Here is a 19297-nt window from a genome sequence, read left to right on the forward strand (position 1 = left end):
TGTGTTCATCCAGCTCTACACCTTGTTATCTCAGATTCTCCAGCATCTGCAGTTCCTACTATCAATGAATGGACATTGCCTTGATAGATATGACAGGAATGCAAGTTTTGGTTCTCCCATTTCATTTTAATACTGAGCATTTTGAGTCCCTCTCTCTGTAGGGAATCCAAAAAGTTCCACAGTGAGTAGCTAGCACTTCTAGATTTCATGCAAACTACAACAGAGCATCAGAATAGATTCCAGCATCTGGAGAGATTCCCTGGTGCTAGATTCTAAACTAGGCAGCAGAACAACCAGGATAGTAAGGTCTTGATTATGCCTGATGCCCCACACTACCTCCTGAGGATCAAACAATGCAAACTTCAGATTCCTGGGATTCAGCTCTCATCCAAGGAAGTACCCATTTTCTTGGGGATGGAGTGAAGTATAACAGGGCTGTAAAATTGAGACTGTCAATATTGAGTCACCCAGGAGAGCTCTGAACATATTATTACCTGTACTAGGTTAGCACAGCCTTCCTGCTAAATCCATGCTATAGTTCCTATTTCAGACCTGATACCAAGTTTGCTTCTACTTCCATGCCAAAGATTCCAGATTGCTTCATTCTTTCTTTTTTCCATGCCTGTTGAAGATCCAAACTAATTGCTGCCAAAACTCTGGTCTGACAGCATCTATGGCAAGTAAGTTGATGTTTTAAGTCTAAAAGCAACATAGAAAATAGGAGCAGGCCCAGGCTGTTTGGCCCTTTGAGCCTGCTCTGCCATTCAACATGAGCATGGCTGATTAAACTCCATCTGCTATTTGGATAATCCAGACAAATGTGAGGTGATGCATTTTGGAAGATCTAATCCTGGAGGGAAGTATAATAGATGACTGAGCCCTTTCAATTGAAGCTATTGAAGGATCCAGGCCTACAGGTCTATGCCGCTTTCAGGGATCAATGAGTGGATAAACTGGTCAAGAAGGCATATGGTATGCTTGCCTCCATTGGTCAGGGCACAGAATATAAAAATTGGCTTGTTGTTTCAACTGCACAGAATTCAATATTCCAAATGTGGTCTAACTAGTGTGCATTTCTAGTCACCATATAAATAGAAGGATGGGGAGAATTGAGGATGCAGAAATAGTTGGATGGTATTAGCAGAAGAGATTAAACAAACTTGTTTTGCTTTCACTTGAAAGGAGATTGCGGGGTGACTTCATGATAAGTTTACAAAATTTAAGGGGCATCAATAGAATGGGCAGTCATTTTTTCACCCCAGGATAGAAATGCCAATTACAAAGGGGACCGGCCTAAGGTAAAAGGGGGTAAATTTTTGAAGGAGGTGAGGCAAGTGTTTTTATCAGGATAAGTGCCTGGAATGTGCTGCCAGAGGGGAGTGGTGGGCTGGTATTAGAAGTAGACACAGCACTATTTAAGAAGCACGGTGACCTATATGAACAGGCAGGGAATAGAAGGACCACACAGGCAAAAGGTTTGTTTAGAAAGGTGTCAGGTCAGCACAGTCTTGGTGGGCTGATGGGCCAGTTCCCTTGCTGTACTGTTCTATGTCCTTTTGAATTCAGGAAGTGAGATTTTTGGCAGAACCAACATTGCATAGAACAAATAAGCAGAGTGATATTGTGAACAAAATCAAATGGGGAAGCAAATAACAAAAAAAAAACTCTTGTTATAGCCACTATGAAGCAAGTGTTTAGCATTTACAGGAATAAATATACCTGTAACTGGACAGACTGATACACCTTTTTTAAAAAAGGTGTCCCCTCTGGTTAAGATGCAGAATTGGTGATTTTTAAGGGAAAATATTTTTCACCTTTTTATAAATATGGAACTTAATGTTATTGTTTCCCACTTCTACCACTTATTTTAGATGAACTCTTGACTACATTGCAGACAAGGCTATGGAAGTCTTCCTGTGCACTAGGGTACAGTAGCCTCCAGACTGAGGTTCAAGAGTGGATAGGTGCTTGTGATCAGTATAGACATGGTGGACTGAAGGGTCCCTTTCCATGCTAAGACCTTGCATCTCCTCCTGGTTCACTTCACAGGAATTGCCCAAATTAAAAATGGGGCTGTGGGTGAACTGAATTTGGTGTTGTGCATCTGCTGGGCTTGTATGGCTCCTGGTTAATAACATGGATTTAACATGATATACCTCACCTCCATCAGCACTGCCTCCCTCCCCAGGTACAGATTCTAATGTCCCCACCATTAGTGACTCTGCCTTCAGCTGTTCAGCACCACCCTCCCAATCCTGCCTACATCTTGCTTGTGGTTTCAAATAAACCTATTGGATTATTACCTGGTGGTGTGATTTCTGACCTCTGTCTACCCCAGCCCAACACCACCTCTACATCATGTCTCAATACCTTGGGCATTAAGGTTTTGTGCCTCCGTACACATCCTAGTGAGTTTTATAATCTCTGAAAGTCTTAGAAGTTTTACGTTTACAACTTGGATCGAAGTGGTGATATGGCCTATGGGTTACATAAGGAACACTGCTGCTCAGGAGGCAGTGAAGTACTTGATTATTTGTAGTGTTGGATACAGTAATTTCCTGGATGAAAAGGGATTACCATTTATTTCCCCATCACTCCTACCTTCCTGGGAAGGGGGCCAAACCCCACAGCAGAGGGGCATCAGAAATGACCACCTTTGCACAACCCCTCCACTGAGGATTTCTTGGTACTAGTTGACAGGGCCACTAGATGTGTGTTACTCGCTTCCCTCCCATAACAATAGGGTTTCCCCTGTCACTTTTGACTCCTGTGGCCCCCCACATCCAAAGGATCATAGGCTGCTTGTATCTGCCACCACCAGATACATTCCCCTCATCAATCTTGTACAGGGATTGTTCCCTCTTGATCCACTCCTCCATTCCCAACACAGGCCCACAGCATCTTCCCATGTGACTGCAGAAGATGTAACACCTGCCTGTTTCCCTCTTCCCCCCACCTCCACTGCTCACTATCCCAGAGTCCAGACATCCCTTCAGGTGACTCAATAATTTACCTGTACCTGATAGAATCTAGTCTGCTGTATTTGCTGCCACACCACGTGGGCTCCTCACTACTCGGGGAGCAGAATGCAGAGCAGTTAATTGCTTTGATGAACATGTACATTCTGTAAAAGTGACTGCAGGTTTCCAGTCACTTACCACCTCCACCCCAACCTGTTCCCTGGCCAACATCTTTGTCTCAGGCTTGCTGCAGTGCTCCAGGAAGCTTTGTGCAGGCTGCAGCAACAGCACCTCATCTTTTGCAGCCTTCAGGACTTAACATTACAATAACTTTGAGCCTGAACACTTTCCTCTAGGTCTTCTAACCTACCCCACACCCTGGCAATGAGCTGGGCTGGCTTGTTTGCAATCAGCCCATTTGCACCTATTCATGACTCCCCACCCCACCATTATCAGTTTTTCTTTCTCCCTATCATCACTTATCCCTTTTGCCTAACTGTGTCCTCCACTCTGCTCACACCTTTCTCCTTCCCCCACCCAACCCCAGCACCATTGTCAGCAGATATACCACCTCTTCCTAGCTACTATCAATTTTGAAGAACAGTCACTGGACTCAACTCTGTTTCTCTCTCGACATTTTGCCGAGTTTCCCCAGCTGTGTGTGTTTTAGCCCAAAGCCTGCCCTTGTCGCTGTGCTATCGTGAGACTGAATGGTCTCTCCTGATCAGAAACAGGTCCTCTGGCTGGCCTGAGCTCACTTGCACATTGGCCTGGTGGCTGGCTGTATGAGTCTAGAGTGGAAGCAGCCCTCCATCGCCCCCATCACTTATTGAGTTGTATAGGTCCTGCCTCTACGCCTTTACTTCCCCACTCTGCCATTTCCCCCCAAGTTAGTTGATAACCCAGTGGCTGCAGCATGCCCTTACTAACAAGCCAGGTGAACGCAGTAACCAGAGTAGAGAGTAACATGGACTGGCCAACAGGCCTGAAGACAGTGCAGAGTCCATGCAGGTCCTTTATTATAGTGTTTCCAATATTCACATACATAGAACTTTTATAATACAGTCTTTTAAATAACTTTACACAATAAGGTTTTTGAATTATCTATCAAAATTTTGTATCCATGCTCTATAGCAAACTGACAATATATTCCATTGTACAAATTTACAGGTGAGAATTGAAGGTACTGGGGGAGGGAGCAGAATGCAATGACAGTACATTTAGTCTTTACACTGATCCAAGATGAAGCTGATTTTTTGACTGAGAGAAGCAATCCTTGCTCTAATCTTAGAACAGACATGAAAGCAGGACCTTGACCTATTTTTATTCCCCCTCTTTTAGGAGCCTGCCGCACCTTCAGAAGTGCCAGCGGTTGGGTATGGCACTGGAATCAGCTCCTTCTAAATTAAGTTTTTTTTTGGTAATTCTCTGAGATAGGAATTTTGTCAAAGGTCATGTGTAAAGGATCCAGTTGGCAAGGACTGTACCAAAGAAAAAGATTGCAGGGCTATGTAGGGGATAAGTGGCTAGCTCGTTGCAAAAGCTGGTAATGTATAAGTTGGGTCAGCTCCCTCTGCCCTCTGTACCTGTGCCCCTTCCTGGAGGGGAAGGAATAAGTTTAAAACGTACACTGCAAGAGTTTATTTTTGCCATTGCAATCCCTGGCTTCCATACTCCAACCCACAGCCGCTCATGCTGCGACTCCAGGTGTAGCCGCCTTATTTCAGGCAGACGTTCTTTCAAGCTCTCTCAGCTGTAGTCTCACCAATGGACTGGGCCACAGCAGCAGAAAGTGACACTCTGCCCTGTCCACGCCCCAGTAGTGGCAGCGATGTCTCCAAAAGCCAACTGATTCACATTTTGAGCGTTATTGCACAGGGATTACTTTAATCTTGTACATAAACATTTTTAAAAAGCAGTCATGAAGTTTAGCTTCTAATTGAATCATAGCAGCAAAACCCCAGAAGGTGCGCCTAACCCCAACTATCACTTTTTTTTGGGGGGGGGCGGGGTGTTACCTTAAACAGGGTCTGATGCAGAGATGGACTGACCAACGCTTAGTAGCTGTACTGCAGCATGGAGATACCAAGTGTGATGTTTGTGGCTACAGTTTGCTGGCAGTGCTAGCTGGAAGCTGCCTATGCAGCTGTGGACAGAACCCAGCCAACTACAGAGCTAAATGCTCATGACTGGTGCTTGTAACCTCTTGGCAATAACACTGCGCAATAGAACCCACTTCCTTTCAGTGTGAATGGCACTAGCACTTGCTGGCTCTGGTAAGATCTGTAACAAGGAAAAGCACAAGATGGTGATAACTAAAGCTGGGCTGTCTTTACATTGTACTGAGAGCCAATGCAGGGGTTGCTGTTTAAATGGTAAATTGAAGCATTAGATCCAACTTAGTGAAGACTGTTACTGAGGGACTAGATCCATCTAGAACTGGGCCCAACAAGGCTATGTCTAGTCTGAAGTGCCTGAGTATTATAAATTTATAAACAGAAGATTGATCCAACAGTCAATGGTAATTTTCAGGTTGGGTAATTAAATGACCAGTGGACTGCCATAGCATTCACTGACAGAGATTACTAGGGCCTCATTGAGTCTCTGTAAGTAATCTGTCCCTTAATTTGTGTTTGTAGCCAGAGTTGTTGCTGATACAAATATAGCCCTATCTTAACAGACTGACCTCCACAGTTAGCTATTTCTAGAAACAACCCATGTGATAGAACTGAAATGTACAAGTATCGGTTAGGCATGTAGTGGATTTCAACTAGAATTTTAATGTTCAATCTCCAAGCCCCTCATTGTCCCTTCCCCTGGATGAGGGTCTGGGGTGACTGGCAGGAAAATGGAGGGCACAGAGATCAGTCCTGATTTTACTGTAGCATGTTAGAATAACCTAATTGTGCTCCTGACTGGTATGAAATAGCAGCCAAAGACCCAGGCTGGTGATTAACATAGTTGTGCAGGAGTATTTTCCCTTGCAAAGCTTCTAACTTAGTGTGCTCCTTCGTTTCATTTCAATATCTGAATCTTTGTTGAAGAGCTATTGTTCAAGTCTGATGACCTCCTGTGACTGCAAGCTAGTCCACAACAGATGGCATCACAGTCAAGTCCAATACTCAATGTTCCGACAACTCCACGATGCCCTTCAGAATCCAACATCGGATTCCCTGAGCCCTTTATTTCTTCCTAGTGCGGGAGAGCCGCTTGGCCTGGAGCAGATGCACAGTCTTAGCTGGAGCAAGAAAGCAACGGCCGGCTCTATGGTCTGCATTTAAAAAGCCGTCTCACAGCAAGGGCCAAGGATCACACACTCGCCCCATAACCTGGTGGAGGACAAGGGCTAAAAATGCAACCTATTTTCACCCAGTGGGAACTGAGCAGCAGAGAAGGGAAGTAATGGTCATTTTGGGGGATCTTCTACAGGGGAACAGTGAGAACCCACTGTCTGCTCCCTCTTCCTGGACGCAGAAACCAATAGATTACCCGAGACAAAAAGCATCAGCTGGAGAATGGGAGCACCAGGAGTAGGGGGGGGGTGGGCTGTGTGGTGGCAGGAAGAGTGTGCTGACCTCTCACAGGAAAGAATGAATAAATTATAGAATATACATAAATAAAAGTGTCTCTGTGCCTCAGTGTAGGGGTGAGCAAGGGACAGCGGCCACTGCAGCCGTTTCACAACATTTCCTGCTCGATTGTAACAGGGCCTCTCCTGCTCTTCAATCACGGTTATTGCACAACCCAATCTGGGGCAGGGAGACAATCGCACAGTGCAGGTGATACAACATTGTTGCAGCCCAACCACCCCATGGTCCCTTGATTATCAAAGATTCCTCTTCACGCCTGGCCACTGTCCCTCTCCCCAGTAACTGCAAACAGTATCCAGAAAAGCTGTTTCCTCCTTCCTCTTCGTTCAGGGAGACAAACAGCTACAGCTGGCTCTGGGGCAACTCACATTTGCGCATCAGGCAGTTTCAGAGCTACAGCTTTGCAGAAATCAGTTGGCAGAGTCTGTCTTGAAAATGATACAAACGGCAGCTCAGTCAACAGCTGTAGTTTCTGTTTGCAGGTTTAAACCCCGGAACAACTGGGAGGACACGAGACGTGACAGCAAACACCTGCTCTGGTGGGTGGTAAGGTGTCCCCATCTATTTGAATGCAGTAAACTCACCGGCTGTAAGAGGAAACACAGTGTTTAATGATACGTGTTCCAGAGTAACAGTGGCAGTTCTCAACAAACACAATCCATATGGGCACCACAAGTAGTCACAATGTACTCTATCTAACCCTGTGCTGTCCCTGTCCTGGGAGTGTCAGATGGGACAGGGTACAGGGAGCTTTATTCTGTATCTAACCCTGTGCTGTCTCTAGCCTGGGAGTGTTTGATAGGGTCACTGTAGAAGAAGTTTCACTCCATATCTGACTGAGTGGGAAGGTTGTTTTCCAGCATAAATGCTCAGACAGATCCCATTTGGCTTTTTGCCTCTGGAAGCAAGAGCCTTGATTGAAGAGGTGACCATCGCTGCTGACCAGTGTTCTGGGGGTTGGTCAGTTCTCAGTGAGGATAGCTCAGCATTATTGGTCAGATCCACTGAGAGAAGCTTGTTATGGGAAATAGGACGGTGTAGGACAACATATACTCAGCTGAACGACACGGCCAGGGTTGAAGCGGAATAGAGGGCCTAGTGCTGGAAAGTGGGACTACTGTAAGTAGTAGTGTATATTTGGTAGTATACACTTGATGGCTGAAGGGCCCCTTCTGTACTGTACAGTTCTATGAGTCTATGCGTGGCTTTGGTTCGCCCTGTCTTTGTCCTCTCTTACAGCTCCATGGTCCCACGTGCTTTCAGTTTCTGTCCTTGAGCATCCCTCAGCTCTGGAATACCCTCTATCACACCTTTTGGTGCCTGTACCTCGCTTTCCCACCCAAAACCTGACCCAGCCCTTTCACCAAGCTGTTGGTCACCTGCCCTCACATCTCCTAAGTGGCTCAGTGTTACACTTTCTCTCATAATTAAACACACCCAGGTGCTTCACAGGAGCATTGTGTTAAAGGCAGTCTATAAATACAAGTTGTTATTGTCACTGTGCTTCATAAAAAAAATCTTGTGGTGGAGGAAGGGACATCAGGTGAACACAAGCTTGCGGTTCAGCTGTGATAAAGAGGATACTAATTCCTCCCCTCACCTAGCCACTGTGAGAAAACCGTGGAGACTGAGCCCCTGTGAGACATCAACAGCCAACAGAGTGACCGGGGAGGGGTGTTGTCAGTGCGTGTGTGTTGGGCCTCATCACCTCAGCAGCTATATGGGAATTAGGAACGGCTGATGTGGACAAGGCACCAAGACTGAGGAGTTCCCCCACTCACCGTATCCTCCAGCCTGAATGGGTGTCTTTGGGGAAGCACACGTATACAGACTGAAGTCCTCAGTTTGGAAACCGGCCCGATTGAGTGAGGGCTCCGACGCACTGCGATGAATCTTTGGCAAGGACCTGGCCAGCAGCTCAATCGAGGCAAGGATCTGCAACACAGAACCGCGTCATTATTGGGCAGACCCTGTTATTGCACACACCCTCCTTCACCAGGCCAGCTTTCATTCTCTGAAACTGCCTCTCCAATAGCAGAGGTTCTCAGAGAGCCTTGAATCAAAGGCTGAACGTGGGGCTCCAAATTCAGAACCACGGGCCCTGAAGTATACACTGGCAGTCAGTCAATGACAGCAATGTCCCAGACAGCTACCTGATTAAAGGGAGTGCAGACCAACCACACAACACAATTGTTGCCCCTTATCACTGCTTGACAATGCTGCACTCTGCTGTCATATAACCTGGGTAGGGCTAATCTTTTTCACAAACTGAGAGCGGCTAGCTTTTAAAGCCCTTCGGGCCAGATGATCTACATTCTAACCGTGGCCCCTCTAACTAGGAGCAGCATGAGAGAGTGGAGAGTTGAGTCATATCAAATCACATCTGCGTATAATTCTTCTCAAGTTACACAAGGTTTGTTTACACTGACACAGGCCTAGACCGTTGGAACCGATAGTGTCAGCGCCTACAACATGATTCAAGCAACATGGCAGTCATCTTGCCCCAAACTGTGTGCGTACAGATGCTTGTACACAGCTGTTAGGGGACACAGCTGGTCTCAGGTACTTATGGCCCAAGGAGAAGTCAGCACGTTGCAGTGAGGATGTGACGGTCCCCATCAGAAAAGGCCTTGTAGAGGATAAGCGCCTCAGATCATACTGAGCACCTGCAATTATTACGGGCTAACATCACCCCTTGAGCAAATAGACTGGATAGAAAGCTGGGACTATCTGATGGCTGGTGTTTACATTAAAGCAGCTTTGTGTCATGGCCAATCCACTCTTCAAAGCTGCCACACACGCCCCCCAAGGGTGTGCAGCCATGTTCCCAGGAGGATTGGAGAGAATCAAGGCACAAACAGAGCATGTGTTAATGGACAATCCAAGCCCATTCAAGTGAACCAAGATATTACTCCCATTACATGCCCAAGACAAGCCACTGCACTGGTGAATCAGTATGGCTGACTCCCTGGCATTAAAATATTCACTGCGCCGCTAACGAGGAACCGGAACCAGGCTTTCACTCCTTCTGTCGGATAGTGGGCTGCTCCCTCGCAGGCCTTTCACTGCAACCTCCGTACTTGAGCAGGACTGGGCAGTGAGGACAGTGCAAGGGACAGACAACCAGAGACAGCTGGAGTAGCACGGGCAGCATGGTGGCTCAGTGGTTAGCACTGCTGCCTCACAGCGCCAGGAACCCAGGTTCGATTCCACCCTCGGGCGACTGTCTGTGTGGAGTTTGCACATTCTCCCCGTGTCTGTGTGGGTTTCCTCTGGGTGCTCCGGTCTCCTCCCAGAGTCCAAAGATATGCAGGTTAGGTGGATTGGCCATGCTAAATTGCCCATAGTGTTGAGGGATGTGTAGATTATGTGGGTTACAGGGGGATGGTTCTGGGTGGGATGATCGGAGGGTCGGTGTGGGCTTGTTGGGCCGAAGGGCCTGTTTCCATGCTGTAGGGATTCTATTCTATTCTAGCAGGTAAAGAGGGAGCCTGTGGGATGGGATGGAACAAGCTGGGGTGGTTACAGTTATAGCATTCACGTCAATCTTGCATTCAGTGTGACTTTTTCACTCATGGGTTATGGGTGTCTCTGGCTGGGACAGCATTTATTGCCCATCCCTAATTGCCCAGAGGGCGGTTAAGAGTCAACCACATTGCTGTGGGCCTGGAGTCACATGTAGGCCAGACCAGGTAAGGATGGCAGTTTCCTTCCCTAAAGGACATTAGTGAACCAGGCTTTTCTGACAATGGATAATGGTTTCATGGTCATCATTAATTGCAGATTCTTTTTACAGATTTTTATTTAAATTCCACCATCTGCCATGTTGGGATTTGAACCCAGGTCCCAAGAACATTAGCTGAGTTTCTGAATTAATAGTTCGGTGATAATACCACCATTGTATCAGCAATTAGTACATCCCCATGCATTGCAAGCACAATTCTGTGCAGTCCTTTACTACCTCAATGTTTGGGAATTGACAAAATTCAAACTTCATGTGAAAAAGGAAAGTTTTGTTCAGTGTTGTTTTTGAGATTCAGCGAACTCGAACACAGAAAGACTAAGACAGGACTGACACCTCCCATTGGGTAGGGGAGGGCAAGTTGCGACAAGAGTGGAGAGACATCTCCTATTCCCAGTCTTCTACTAGTAGAGAAGTGACCAGCACCCCAGTCCAAATACACCACAACCACTTGTGTACACAAAAACTACTCACATAGAAAAAAGACCCAGGGCGCTCAGTCTGCTCCTGTTTAATTTCAGTTGCAAAAGCATACAATTTAAATGAATTAAATAACATAAGTCACATTGCAAGACAGAAACTTCAAGCTTAAAAAAAAATGTAATCAGATGCTTGCTTTCGGTGGCTTTGAATGAATGAGAGTGGGAAGGGATGAGAACAGCACAGAGTGTTTTCTCTCTTGATCTGTGCCACCTTTATTTAAGGTAAGTGCCTGGGACATTGCTGCCACTGACGGGCACTGTAGGCAGTGCACCCTCTGCGGTCGTGCTGTTTTGAACCCCTGCCCCCTTGTAACCACAACTTACTTGGAATTATCCACAACATCTCCTGTGCCATCATCCCCAACGCTGTGTACCAGGACAATTTGCACCTTCTTCCTTTGCAAGTATTGACCCAACGATGAGTCTCAGCCTCAATCCCAACTGGGGGAAAACAATCTACCTTGTGCATGGAAACATTCTTGCTAATTTTGTCTCTTCTTCGGGTGATGATTATCAGCCTGCTGCATCCCCTCCCCTCCCCCGACTTCAGATTGACTGATGAAAATGGTATATATCCCTTCAAATACCTTGATGAGTTTGGCATCCTCAGTAACAACCCATAACCTTTTCTGCAGCATCAGAAGACCCCAGCTCATCAAGTTCTTCTCCATTGTAATCAAGGCAAAAAGACATTATTGGGTCCTTTTCAAGACTTCATAGAGTAAGGTGCTGAAAACTACATGCAATACCCCAACCATGGACCTACTAACGGTGTATAAATTTATATAAATTTACTAACGATTTATAAATCAAACAGCACTTCCTATGTTGTTACAAGGCCAAAGAGGCCGTCCAGCTGTTCTGCAGCAGTTCCTGTCACACTCCAGCTGCTGATATAGGGAGTGAGGAGGTGGGTCCTCCACCTACCTGAGGGAACAGAGGGCGCTCATCACGTTTCTTCTTCAGACAATCTGCCATTAACCTCTTCATTGCCTTTGGACAGTTATTGCGCACCTTACTGAGGTCAGGGGTCAGATAACCTCGGCCAACCATGAAGATTATCTGAAAGCCAACCACAAGGTAAAACACATCAAGCCATTGACAAACTACCAAACCTGTGGGGTGCAGGACCAACAGTACTGTAGGGACATTTCAAAACTGTTTTCGGTGTCTATCTGATATTATACCTTAACTAGAAGGAAAGGAAGGGCGGGGTGGAACAGTCTGGGACACTGTCCTCACCATCATAGTTACAACAGGGTGTGAGAGAGTTGGAGGGGGAAAGCAGGAGAGGAAGGGAGGGAGAGACAGCATGCAAGTGGGCGGGAGAGAGACTGTGCAAGTGGGCAGGAGAGAGAATTTGCAAGTGGGACAGGGAGAGAGACTGTGCAAGTCGGCAGGAGAGAGAGTGTGCAAATGGGCAAGAGACAGAGAGAATGTGCAAGTAGGAGAGGGAGAGAGACAGCACACGAGTGTAAGAAGGAGAGAGTGCATGCAAGTGAGAGGGAGAGTATGCACGAGTGGGAGAGGAAGAGACAGCACGTGAATGTAAAAGGGAGAAAGCATGCACAAATGGGAGCTAGAGAGTAAGTGTGTGCAAGTGGGAGAGGGACAGCAAGTGTGAGAGTGGGAAAGGGGGAAGTGTGAGAGAGTAGGAGAGCGTGAGGGACAGACAGTGCAAGTAGGAGAATGCAAGGGAGAGTGTGAGGAGGAGAAAACGAGCAAGTGAGAGAGTGGGAAAAAGAAGAGAACGCGTATGAGTGGGAGAGGGAGTTTGACTGCATTGTGTGGGTAAGGGGAAGGATAGTAGAATGCTGGCACACTATTGGGAGAAGGATCTCACTCTAATTTCCCAACTCATGCACACAATCTTCCCTCCCCCTCTCCCTAATGTACCCTCCCACACATTCTGACTGAATCTCAAACTCTCTCCTCTCATGCACACTTTCATTCTGTCCCTATCACACTACCTCCATTGCACACACACACTTATTGCCTCCTTCACGCACTCTCTGTCTCCCCACACGCTCTCCGCCATGCACTCTCACACTCACTCCCTTGATGCCACAGGATGTGGATATCCACTCTGTCATCCTGGCCGGTGCCCATATGGGAAGGTGAGATTCTCCTTCGCCATCATGGCTTCGAACCTGTTTACTCAGAGCCCAATCTGCTGATATCCTGCCTCTTACAGCCACTGCGCCCCCTCCGCCATCAAACACTCCCAGGACAAGGACAGCACAGGGTTAGATACAGAGTAAAGCTCCCTCTACACTGTCCCCATTAAACACTCCCAGGACAGGGACAGCACATGTTAAATGTAATTGGATATTTTCAGTCTGTATATGCATACTCTCACTTGCTCTGACATTGTTTGATAAATGAGCATTTAATGAGAACCTTCCATTCTTAGAGACATAGCGATCACTAGCACAGAAAAAGATCCTTCAGCCCGTTATGTCTATGGCAGTCTAAAATCACCACCTAATTATTTTAATCTCATGTTCCAGCACTTGGCCCATAGCCTTGTATGTCTTGGCATCACAAGTGTACATCTAAATATTCCTTCAATGTGATGAGGGTTTCTGTCTCTACCACCCTTAGAGGCAGTAAGTTCCAGATTCCCACCACCCTCTGGGTGAAAAGGTTTTTCCTCACACTGAGTGCTAACATTCTCATCTCAATGAACATTAAATTTGTATGATTAAAAAATACGAAGAAATAAATTAAATGTGTAGTGCTAGTGGGTTTACTCACCTGATCTCGGTTATTGATATTGGAGTAGGGTAACTGTCCGCTCATCAACTCATAGAGAACCACCCCAAACGCGTAGACATCGGACTGAAAACTGTAGGGGTTCTTATCTTGCATTCGGATCACCTCAGGCGCCTGCAAAAACAGCAAAGCTTGGTTAGCGAGAGTGAAGATTAGATCTGCTGGAGGAAGTCAGACCCACTAGGGACACAGAGATCAGTGAAAGACTGGAGCTTCTGAACAGCACAGCTGTAAGGATGTTCAGCCGACAGTAATGAGCCTTCAAGTAAAATGGAAGGTAACAGGGTGACTGGTTTTAGTTTCCAATGGGGCAAAAGGTGGTCACAGGAAGGCGTGGGTGGGGCAGCACACTCCTTACACTGTTTTCTCCTGACTTCTGCTTTTTCGCCCGATGGCAAGTCTCAAGGTGCTCAACGCCTTCCCGGATACACCTCCTCCACTTTGGATGGTCTTGGTGATTCCCAGGTGTCTGTGGAAATGCCGCACTTTGCCAGTGAGGCTTTGAGGGTATCACAGAAGCATTTCCTCTGTCCACCTGGCACTAGCCTGCCGTTTTGGAGCTGGGAGTAGAGTGTCTGACTGGGGAGTCTTGTGTTGGTCATGCGGACAATGTGCCCAGCCCATCGTAGCTGATTAGGGTGCTCAGTGCCTCGGTGCTGGGGATGTTGGCTTGGTCGAGGATGTGGACGCTGGTGCGTCTGTGCTCCCAGTGGATTGGCTGGATCTTGCGCAGGCAGCATTGGTGGTACTGCTCCATTGCCTTGAGGCGTCTGTTGTAGACAGTCCACATCTCAGAGCCACATAGGAGAGAGGGAACCACCACAGCTCTGTAAACCACGAACTCAGTGTTGGATCTGATGTTGTTGTCCTTGAAGACCCTATTCCTCAAGCTGCTGACCCTTATCGGTGCTCCACCAGCCACTCATCTGACATCCTCTTGTTGATTCTGCTTCTACTCAACAAACATCACTGTACAAAGAGCTCAGACTTCAACGCAGTTGGAAATTCACCTCAAAGTGATAAAGCCAATGAGATTTAATGATTTCAGCATCTGTAATGGATTGAATTTTCCTAAACAGAATGTGCTGGGGTCAAATGGACTCTGGTCACTAGATGCGTGGCATCATAAACAAAGCAGCACAATTTCCTCTGTTTAATATTTCTGACAAAATGGCACTCAAAGACAGAGTTTTCTTTTTCTTTAACTAATGGCCAAAGATTCCCTCCCACTGCTGCACATGCAAAGCCTCTAAGCAGAATTATAAGCATTCAGTCTACTTAAGGAGGACAGTCAACCAGAGAAAGAGAGCCTTGGAGTGGGTGTGAGGGAGAAACACATTGTGTTTGTGACCTTGCAGGTTACCACATTTAGTGCGATAAGTAATAGATCTATAGGGAATGGGAGAAGTAGCTCATTCGGTCCATCAAGCCTGTTTCCCCATTCAGCTAAATCATGGCTGACCTTCTAATTCAAAATGCCATTTTTCCACATTATTCCTCATATCCCTCAATATCTTTTTTTAAAGAAACCTCTGTTTTGAACAGACTAAAAGACTGAGCCCCAGCTGCCTTATGGAGGACAGAATGACAGCGATTCCCCACTGAATGAGTGAAGAAATTCCTTATCTCAGTCCTAAATGGCCTACTCTTTATTCTGGGGCTGTGTTCCCTAGTTCTAGACTCACTACCGTCCCCCGTCAGTGGGAATATTGTTTCAGTATTTGCTCTGTCAGTCTCAGTGAAAATTTTGTAAGCTTCAGAAAAATCACTTCTGATTCTTCTGAACTCTAGAGAGAGTACAGGCTCAGATTCCTCAATATCTCCTCACAGGTTAGTTTCATCAGCTCAGGAATCAGTGATGAACCTCTGTGGCACTAATCCCTGGCAAGGATGGCAAAAAGCTCCAACGTTGGGACATGGTGCAGATTACTTGACACAATTTACTACCCAAACGTGCTGATTCAGCCGGCCTACAGTGTAGCTGTGGGGCATGAAAAGCCACTCACATTGAAGCATTTAACCTCAGGCTCACTTGCTCCATTCCTTAGCATCTCGATTCCCAACACACATTCAAACATTTCGATTTTGGATTGCAAAGAAGGGGCGGAAATTCCCAGCCCAGACACCCTTTGCCAAAGGTTCAGTAAAATTCACAGGTTGCATCTGTACAAATAACATTTCCCAACAGCCTCCATGATTCTTATGCACGAGGATTGGAGTGAATTACTTTACTTTGGTAACCTTGGTTGCATAGAGGAAAACTGAGACAATAATGGGCTTTGACCTGCATAACTGATCTTGTATGAATCAGATTGCTGTAACAAGTTTGGAATTAAATGATGTTAGAATGTATTTGATCCCTTGGTATGTAGGTCTAACCTTGATGTCAACCGAACTGATACAACTGTACAGCCATTGTGTACACACAACTCTCAGTGCACCAAATTCTAACATCCAGATTCACGGCCAACCTTTAGATACAGTTGCACACTCACCATCCACAGGATAGAACCAGACAACTGCTCAAACTGATGGGAGCCACTCCACCGTGACTTTACTGTTGCCAAGCCAAAGTCTCCAATCTTCACAGTCAGGTCTTCATGTAGAAAAATATCTTTGAATGGAGTCAAAGAACTCAGAGACGTAAAATTGCATAATGCAGCTCCCTAACTGCAAAGTCCATCTCAATTAACAAAAGGCTTAAATTTAAATATTGCATCCTGACTCTCTCAAATTTAAAGCAAGTATGTCCCAACTCATTTAAACAGTTTAAATGTTGATGTCTGAGGACATTCTCAACTCTAAAATAAAACAGAAGAACTGCGGATGCTGAACATCTGAAACAAAAATGGAAACTGCTGGAGAAACTCAGCAGATCTGGCAGCATCTGTGGAGAGTGGAACAAAGTTAACATTTCAGGTCCCGTGACCCTTCTTCAGAACCTGGACTTAAAACGTTAACTCTGCTTTCTCTTCACCGATGCTGCCAGACCTGCTGAGTTTCTCCAGCAATTTCTATTTTTGTTTCAGACATTCTCTACTCGTTTTGGGTAAAGGAACAGAAACATTAAAAAAAGCAAAAAACACGTTTCCAAACAGCTCACCTGCTAGTTAGGATGGTCTATCAGACAAACAATGAGCAAAGCCCAAAAGTCACCAATACAAAAGTGAATTACTGTGGACGAATTTCTGGTTATGTAGAAATCCATGGGTCAGTAGCAGCGGACAGCACAAAACTATTAATTCATTGAATGCTCAGAGAACAACACTGAGGGGAAAGAAATGGATGTTATAATCATAGAGTCATACAGCATGGAAACAGACCTTTCGGTCCAACCAGTCCACGTTGACCATGTTCCCAAATTAAACTAGCCCCACCTGCCTGTGCTTGGCCCATATCCCTCCAAACCCTATGCTCCCTAGTTCTGAACGCACCCCAACCCTAGGGAAAAGACCCTTGCTATTCACCTTATCCATGAGGTTGCAGACTTGCTCGCTGAGCTGGTATGTTTGATCGCATGCCCCTTATCTATGGCCCTCATGATTTATTAAGGTCACTAAGGTCACCCCTCAACCTCCAGCGAAAACAAGTTTCAGCCTTTCCACTCTATTTTTATATCTCAAACTCAAACCCTCCATTCCCTGGTAAATCTTTCCTGAATTCTCCCCAATTTAATAATATACTACTATAACAGGGCAACCAGAACTGCACACTCTCCAGAAGAGGCCTCACCAACGTCCTGTACAACCTCAACATGACATCCAAACTCCTATACTCGAAGGTCTGAGCAATGAAGGCAAGCTAAATGCCTCCTTAACCAACCGGTCTACCTGTGACACAAATTTCAAAAGAATTATGTGCCTGAACCCCTAGGTCTCTCTGTTCTACAACACGACCAAGGCCCTATCATCAACTATAAAAGTCCTGGCCTTGTTTGTATTACCAAAATGCAATACCTCACATTTTTCCAAATTAAAATCCACGTGCCACGCCTCAGCCCATTGACCCAATTGATCAAGGTCACTCTCCACTATAACCCCCAAATTTTGGTGTCATCCAGAAACTTATTAATCAGGCCTCCTATATTCTCATCAAAATCATTTATATAAATGACAAATTAAAGTGGACCCAGATGCTTCTGATGGTGCTAAGTGGTTAGCACTGCTGCCTCACAGCACCAGGGACCCAGGTTCAATTCCACCCTCAGGTGACTGTCTGTGTGGAGTTTGCACATTCTCCCTGTGTCTGTGTGGGTTTCCTCCGGGTGCTCCGGTTCCCTCCCACAGTCCGAATATGTGCAGGTTAAGTGGACTGGCCATGCTAACTTGCCCATAGTGTTCAGGGATGTGTAGGTGGGTTATAGAGTGATGGGTCTCGGTGGGATGTTCTGAGGGTCAGTGTGGACTTGTTGGGCCGAAGGGCCTGTTTCCACACTGCAGGGATTCTATGATTGATTCTCTCCACATACACTGCCAGACCTGCTGAGCTTCTGCAACAAGTTCTGTTTTTGGATGTTGTTTAAATGGATTTTCAGGTGGAATTTGATGAGCTCCCCAAACTGGCTACAGAAACAAAGAATGTCTGAAAAACCACTGCACTTGCAAGGAGAGATTGTGAGCGAGGAGAGAGGTGGTGGAGGGTTTCCAGCAGTGATGTACCATAGGGAGCTGTGCTTACACAAGGTAATTGATTTCTGAAGATACCAAATTAATCATAACTGACGAAGTTTGGAAGAAACAGGCAAACACAGGGGGTCAAGCACAGGGAGGCAAAGTGAGAAAAGCAAGGGGAACAGACATGGGGGAACAGTCGGTGGGATGGGGTGGGGTGTGGAGGAGGAGATATCAGCTTCCAGGAGGATGATGGTTGTGGAGAGACTGGCATAAGGCTGAGTCAGTTGCAACCACTGGGAGAGTGATGGGATTGGGACAGAACCACAGGTAGAGCAGGGGGCAGATACCTGATGACAGACAAAAAAAAGATCTCTTCAAGTAGAAAGAAAACAGAAAGGAAGTGCTTATTTTGTAGAAAATGGTTTGTCACAACTGGTGCACTGCACAAATGTGGAAAGCACAGAGACATAGAGAGGGAACAACGAAGATATTCAGGACAGCAGGAAAGGCTGGGCTGGTTTGTTCTAAAATATTTTTCAAATTGATTGCTTCTTCTGTTTGATAAAAAGTGGCCCCAGATTACACTGAAAAGTGAGGAATCTAGTTACAGAACTTACTTTCTCACAGTTATTAGAATCTGGAATGATGATCCACCAGAAATGCTAAGACACAGACTATGTTATTTAAAAAGAAGCAATACAAACAGATTCAGGTGATAGGAAGTGAGAAAGCAGGAAATGGCTCCAGTGGATAAACTGGTATTGTCTGGGAATATGGTCCGAATGGCCTCATCTTGTGTTACCATTTCAGAGAATCAATGAATCCGTACAGTGTGGAAGTAGGCCATTTGGCCCATCAAATCCGCATCGACCCTTCGAACAGCATCCCACCCAGACCCACACCCTTACCCTATTCCTGTAACCCTCCATTTCCATGGCTGACCCATCCAGCCTGTACATCCCTGAACACTATGGGCAATTTAGCATGGCCAATCCACCTAAGGTGCACTTCTTTGGACTGTGGGAGGAAACCAGAGCACCTGGAGGAAACCCATGCAGACACAGGGAGAATGTACAAACGTCACACAGACAGTTGCCCAAGGCTAGAATCTAAGGGTTTCCCTGGTACTTTGAAG

The 19297-nt window shown here is 46.1% G+C and overlaps 1 protein-coding gene across 1 annotated transcript in view; it reads right to left on the bottom strand.

Annotated features, from left to right (window-relative positions):
- Positions 1-3911: 3911 nt before the first annotated feature.
- Positions 3912-19297, bottom strand: part of braf (B-Raf proto-oncogene, serine/threonine kinase) — a 93727-nt gene continuing 78341 nt past the window's right edge. The window contains exons 15-19 of the mRNA XM_048607805.1: positions 16045-16163; positions 13532-13663; positions 11702-11836; positions 8332-8485; positions 3912-7137 (exon numbers count right to left, since the gene is read on the bottom strand). Coding sequence (XP_048463762.1) covers positions 7112-7137; positions 8332-8485; positions 11702-11836; positions 13532-13663; positions 16045-16163 — 566 coding nt within the window. The 3' untranslated portion in view covers positions 3912-7111. The remainder of the gene's footprint in view (positions 7138-8331; positions 8486-11701; positions 11837-13531; positions 13664-16044; positions 16164-19297) is intronic.

The sequence above is a fragment of the Rhincodon typus genome, chromosome 18 (genome assembly GCF_021869965.1).
Source record: "Rhincodon typus isolate 14 chromosome 18, sRhiTyp1.1, whole genome shotgun sequence".
NCBI lineage: Eukaryota > Metazoa > Chordata > Chondrichthyes > Orectolobiformes > Rhincodontidae > Rhincodon > Rhincodon typus.